Genomic DNA, 6,533 nt, shown 5'->3' on the forward strand with positions numbered 1-6,533 from the left:
TCAAATCCTGGAGCCATTGGGCTTTTGACAGATACTACGTGGAGGGGCCGAGCAGGTCAGGCTGACCTGACGGGAGAGGGCGCTAAAAGGTACAAAAAGTCCTCACAGGCGTATAGGCCTGCAGGGCATTTTCACAATGACCTCATTTGAGTGAACTTTGTAACTGCTCTTGTGTAACCTTCCTCTTACTGCCAAGAAAACTGCTCCCAAATCCGGCTGATCCAGGCCTCAGGACTCTGAGACACAGATGTGGCACAAAGGGAAGGAGTAAATCAGGCTGAGAAATACATGACAACATATCCTTAGGTCACAGGATTGAGGAGAAAAAAAATAAGAGTGACTACAGCCTTGAAATTCCCCTATACACAGCGAGTAGCTCCAGTAAGAATTACTCTCCTTTCATAAAATGGGCTGAGCTGTCCTGGTTCTGGAATTGAGGGTTTTGGAAAAGAACACACGAAATGCAGGAATGTGGGATTTCATTATCTCTAGTTTAATTTGCCTGTTTACACACACGATCTGTATGTGTACATAACAGTGGTGAGAGCCATTCTCTAAATACAATCTGGTACTCAGACGACGACAGATCCATGTGGAAAATGAGGCGCCAGTGAATGAACCTCAACACGGAGAGACAACCAAGCACGGTGGTATTCTGCGATCACAGAGGCCCTCAAAACCCTCCTGTTCAGCACCTGGGGAATAGACGCTTTTCAAAAGACAATACAAGCCTACTTCAGCAGGACACCCAGACCCCAAACGGCGCTCCAAAGAACGTATTAGTTTCCCTGCCTTCTCCAGAGGAGCCATAAAGTTCTAAAGGCTTAATCAAGAAAGAGGAGGCAGGGGGATTATCACCTGCTATGCACATGTGCTGGGCATTTCACATACATATTCCCTTCATCCTGACAGTACCACCTCCATTTTACAGATGGGGAAATTGAGGCTTGACCAGGGTCAGACACGATTTGGACCCACATCTCACATTTGCCTAAACTTTCAGCCTTGCCACGCTGTGTCACACAGGGATTGAGAGCATGTTCCCTAGAGACAGGCAAAGGTGCTAAGACTGAACAGGAAGTGGCAGAAGACTCCTCAATATACAAGATTCGGTAATGGACGCTTTCCGCAGAGTCAGAGTAAGGCTGAGCCTGAGTCAGACCTGCAGGAGAGAAACGTCTGGACATTTAAGTGAGACAAGTGAACTTCTGGCATCACCTTGTGCCTGTTGCCTTTTGGTGCTGAACGTGAAACGTAGGAGAGATGTCAATCCCTTCAGCAAGCCCCTGCCACCTACCCCGGCCCCACTTCCACCAACCCCGTTTTCAGATGTAAGCTCCAGGGGGCAAAACAATTCTCCCGGGGCCCATCATAGCTTGCCAACGCTCCCAAAGCACCAAGGTGACACCTTCGAAATCTCACTGTCAGGTGTCTCTGCCACCTTTGGGTACAATGTATCACACCCCACATTTTGATCGATATAGGTTAACCTGTGGCCAGATGAGATACGAACTACATATTTTAAGTACATATTTATACGCAATACATTTTACACTGAAGATTTTCCAGACCTCAGACTCCTACCAACCTAAGCTTGAGTTAAGCCAGGCGAGTGCAGTGCTTATCAGTTAATGCTATTACCAGGCTTGACTGGGGCGGGAGGGGCGTCAAAGAAGCTTCCAGGATGATTATCCAAAAGGCAAGGGGCTTGGTTCGAAAGGCTTAAGAGACACCCTGAGAGAGGGAAGGGGTATCTCATCACAGAGCGGTAACTGTGCCTTGGTAGGGCAGAGGGGACAGGGCATCTCACCACTCCCAGCACTCCCAAGGTGAGGGCCACACAAGGACAAGGCTGGAAATTGAGAAGTGCTGCCAAGGGGAAATAAAAGGTTGAGTTCAAGGGCAGATGGACAGGCCCGTTTGGTCTGGTTTGGGTGGTGGTCCAAGTAAGAGGAGGGTGGGCCAAAGTCAAGCCGCCATTTATCAGGGACATTTTTGCAGACAGGTTGGCTTCTTGCCATCAGAAGCAAGGGAAGATATTTTCGTCCACTTCTGACTTAGCATAACCTTGTCCAAAAGGGTAAAAGTGCCTTGGGCCTCAGCGATGAACAGAAGGCTTATTACCACACAACTCTGAAGCACCACTCAGTCTACACCACTGACGGGTGGTCAGGGGAGGTTCAGTGCCAATATGCATTTTGCAAAATTACCCTGACTCAGCTTAAAATTCAACAGGTTATGAAAACGTCTGCTCTCCGGTTTTATTCTTAACAGAGAAAAGAGTCCCGTGTGCTTGAATTCAATACCGTAGGCCAAGAGTGTTCTAAAAAACCCTCAAAGCAATCTACACTTGTGCCAAAGTGCAGAGTCGTGAGTCATTTTCGGGAGTTCTGTCAACAAAGAACAAACGCCATGATTGTTATCAAAAACTATAAAGCATTCACTCACAATGGGGGGGGGGGGAAGTAACCTTATTGCTCCGAAAACCAATATATAATAGACAACATGGACAGAAAAGTATCAATGTTCGTTACCTAAAAATCATCCAATACTCTGTCGCAGAGGCACTCCAGGTTAACTGTTTTGGTAGCTAATCACGAGCCACTTGCAATATTTGACATTCTGCGGACGAAATAAATACTACAACCAGAATGTGTCTTTCAGGCAGTTGGTTGTTTCATAAAGAACCCTGCTGGAAATAAATGCTTCTGCAAAACTGACCAGAGGGAACTACTGTTAAATAACACCATTAATAGCCATTGACACAGAAGACAAGGAAGAATCAGGGAGCATCTGATGGCAGCAGAAGAGAGTCCTGAGGCCCCGGCCCCACTTCAGCCACACAACAGAGGCTTTCCCGATCCCGCCCTCTCGCTGAGCCAGAGCTTGGCCCTCTTCGGCCAAAAGGGATGTTCCAGATTAAGGTCAAGTCTTGCCAGGAGCGCAAAGTGCCTGATTGGGAGTGGCGGTGCTTGTGACACAGGGCGATGCCACCAGGGACAGTCTGGGGCCTGACCTTGCTCGCCCCCCAGACTCCACCCCACCCCCACCCCACACACTGCCTGGTAAGCTTCCTCCAGGAAGCGGGATCAACAATTTAGTCGATAACTGAGAAAGATAAGTGGAAAATCTATTAGCCACTGTCCTGCTGTCAGCCCTTTTGCTTCTCTTTTATTTCTTGTAACCGTCTTGCTTCAGATTCAAACTAGAGCTCTGGGGAGGAAGTCCTGGAGAGAAGGATTTCAGATACCAACACCCGTACGTCCCGTACCAGCCCAGCAGACCGAACAGGGTGCCAAACACTTTCTGGGACAAGTTGTGAAAGTAAACGGCCGTGCACAGAAACATCCACACCCAGATGAAGGTCAGGAGGCCCAGGGCGACCCCCAGGGTGGTGATGGCCGCGTGAAGCCAGTGGCTTCGGTCCGTCCTCAGCTCGTGCAGCACAGCCATCTCCTCCACAATCATAAGGACACAGAAGGTGAGCAGGAAGGAGTGGCCTGAGATGTCAAAGCCATGCCAAAAGCCTCCTTCCCCGTGGCACTGCTGCTTACTCTGGTGCTCCTTTCTCACCCCCTCCAGGGCTGGCGACTGGTAGCAGCTGCCTGTGTAGTGCTCAATGTTGGCGAAGACGGCTGTGCCCACGTACCAGATGGCCGTGCCCACAAGCAGTGTGCTCAGCCGCCGCAGGACCAGGCCGGCCTTGCCCATCAGGTGGTAGTTGGTGAGGGTGATGAAAGGCAGGAGGAGACAGACGGTCCAGGCCCAGGCCACTTTGACAAAATACCTGGCAGAGGAAGAAAGTGGAAGTGAAGACGGGGACATGGCGGAGAGGGAACAATGTCATCACTCAGGACTCTGGACTCTCGAGGGAGGGAAAAGGAGAAACAGCTGATAAAAGCTATAGGCCCCAACTTTACTCGCGAAGTACTTTAAGTGTATTAACTATTGAATCCTTACACAACTCTAGGAGGCAGGTACTGCTATCATTCCTACTTTACAGAGAAGAAAACAGAGGCACAGAGAAGCATCGTGCCCAAAGCAGAGGTCATCAGTGGTGGAGCCGGGATTTAAACCCAGGTTCTGTGATCTTAGGCACTACGCTATTTGCTGAGGAAAGTAATCACAGAGCTTTCACATACACCCACTTTCCCATAGAATACTCACAGTTACCTCGGGGGGAAGGAGTCACTAGCCCCATATTATAGGTAAAGAAGAGTTCAGTAACTTGCCAGGATCACACTCACATGACCAGCAAGCCCAGGTTAAACCAAGGTTTGGCCAGCCCCAAAGCCCAGGCTTTTTCTACACCAAGGTTTTTTCCTACATGGTAGAAATGATCAGACAGAGCATGACTTCACGCTAGAAGACCCAGGTTCAAATCCTGACTCCGACTTATTACCACACCTCTAGCCCTCCGTTTCCTCAACTGTTAAATAGAACTGAGGGGACCCAACGATTTTTAAATCCAGAGCCAATGATTCACTAGTTCCCTTTCAATAATTAACTGGCATAGAGGTGTGGAGCAAAACACCAGAATCCACGGCAACTCGCAAAAGACAGGGACCTGTCTGCCAGGCTCTTCGGCTCCCAGCTCACCCAGGCCAGATCAAGCAGCAGCTGTCTTGCCTGCCTCCCCTGCCCTCATCAAAGGTGGCTGAGCTGGGGACCAGGTGCGGTAAACACATATGCAAGAGGCTTGGGGCCATGACCACTCTCATAACCTATTCTCAGCCCAGCCTCCATGGGTGGGTGAGGAAGGAAGGTGCACAAAGGACAGGACTCTTCCTGGGTTCCAAAGGTTCTTCAGACACTACCCAAGGGCCTGTCGCTAAAATCTTCCCTGGGACTGATATGCAAGGATCTGGCCACAGCCAAGACCTGTCAGGTATTTGATGAAACTGCTGGAGAGAGAAACCAGGGTTTTAAGTAGATAACCAAAGTTGGACTGACTTTTGGGAGATGCTGCAGACACTGCACCTCCCAAGGAGAGTCGAAGCTCACGTCAGGGGAGGAGTTTTATCTTTCAGAGTTTCCCTTTACTATTGCAACGGTGTTTGCGTCGATAAACTTAAAATCCAAGAGATTTTAAAAAAAAAAAAAAAAAGGAGGGGGTGGGTGGACTTAAGGAGAAGTCTCAAAGGGCCCGGCTGGGATGGTGTTCCTAGGCCACTGCCATGAACTTTGAGTGACTGAGAAAATCCAAGCAGATCCAGGGGTAAGGTCACGGACTGGAGGGTTCCACTCCGGGGCGACTGTCTTGGAACGGGGGTTGGCATGGGCTAGGACAGGCTCTCAAAGGTGGGGGGCGGGGGGTGCTGGCGAAAGAAGGCAGGTCTGCTTGCCACACCCAGGTGTGATGGGATTCTGTCACCAGCTGGGGGGTATCAGATTTAGGGCGGAGGCGCAGGGTCTGACATTGGCAGGCAGGAGGGAGGTGGCATCTCCCCCAGGGCAGGGGCCAACTCTTAACCCCACAAAGGGAGGCAGGGGGAGCAGCGACACAGGCCGGTTCACCCCCCTTCCCACCCCCCACCCCTACACACACACAGACACACACACCACCCTGCCCAGTCAAGCTCAGACTGTCTGGTTTGGGTGTGCAAACGCGACTTGCTAGTGACACTAGCTATCCGGGGTCCCTCCATCGCGACACGCATGCAGACGCTGCTATCACGAAGGGGAGAAGGATCTCCCCTTCCAATGACTCGTCCATCAGGGCAGCGAACCCCCGGCTCTCTGGGCAAGGCGACAGCTACGGCAGGGACAGGAGAGGACGCGGGGCGCACTCACACGTTGAAGACGTTGCGCTTGTTGCTGAGATAGCTCTCGGGCAGAGGGGAAAGCTCCTTGAGGAGGGAGCCCGCCAGCATGGAGGCCACCAGGGCCCAGGGCAGGTAGCGCCGTACGGCCGCCCGCACCAGCGTCCCCCTGAGGGCCCACGCGCAGCGCTCCAGGTGCTCCATGCCCGACCTGTCGGCCTCCGTCAGCCTCCCCGTGCCCTCTCGGCCACCGTCTGGCCCTTCGTCTTGGCCGGCGCCACCGCCTCCCTTTGAGCGCACGCGCGCCGCTCGCAGGCCCCGCCCCCGAGGAGCGTGAGCGCTCCGGAGTCCGCGCGCTCCCCCTCCTGGCCACCGGCGGCCCCTGCAGCGCTCCTGTTTCCAAAATCCTCGCTTGCCTCCTTGCCTTCTCGAAATCCCGCCGCCAGGGTAACATGCTCCCGGTAAGGAAAGGCACACATCCTCTGTGCCTTGCTCTGATCGGAGGAAAAAGCGCTTGTGGAAATATTTGCTGGAGGTGGGGAAGAATAAACGTAGAGTTGTAGGAATTGGAGCAGTGGTCCCAGCATCATTTAGTCTCTCTTGGAGATGCTTCCTCCATCTGAGCCTTAGTTTTCTCATCTGTAACATGGGGAGCCAAGAGGAGATCAACCTTTCCCAAGTTAGTTTATGAACTCGAGGTTCATTATGGTGGTCCAGACATACGGACATGAGAAAATAAATGCATAAAATAACCATTAGATTTACATTTTA

At 51.7% G+C, this 6,533-nt stretch overlaps 1 protein-coding gene across 1 annotated transcript; it reads right to left on the minus strand.

Moving 5' to 3' along the window:
• Window positions 1-477: 477 nt before the first annotated feature.
• FITM2 (fat storage inducing transmembrane protein 2) lies at window positions 478-6,003 on the minus strand. The gene is made up of 2 exons (XM_082858244.1): window positions 5,794-6,003; window positions 478-3,787 (listed from the first exon to the last, which is right to left on the minus strand). Exons 1-2 carry the CDS (start codon window positions 5,964-5,966, stop codon window positions 3,172-3,174), a joined length of 789 nt encoding a protein of 262 aa, XP_082714370.1. The 5' UTR covers window positions 5,967-6,003; the 3' UTR covers window positions 478-3,171.
• Window positions 6,004-6,533: the final 530 nt, after the last annotated feature.

Source organism: Leucopleurus acutus (assembly GCF_964270905.1).
Source record: "Leucopleurus acutus genome assembly, chromosome: 16".
NCBI classification, from domain to species: domain Eukaryota; kingdom Metazoa; phylum Chordata; class Mammalia; order Artiodactyla; family Delphinidae; genus Leucopleurus; species Leucopleurus acutus.

Coding starts and splice junctions, on each gene's coding strand:
- FITM2 (XM_082858244.1), bottom strand. CDS start 5,966: ATGGAGCACCTGGAGCGCTGCGCGTGGGCCCTCAGGGGGACGCTGGTG. Junction 3,788..5,793: donor AAGCGCAACGTCTTCAACGT/GTGAGTGCGCCC, acceptor TTCCTCTGCCAG/GTATTTTGTCAAAGTGGCCT.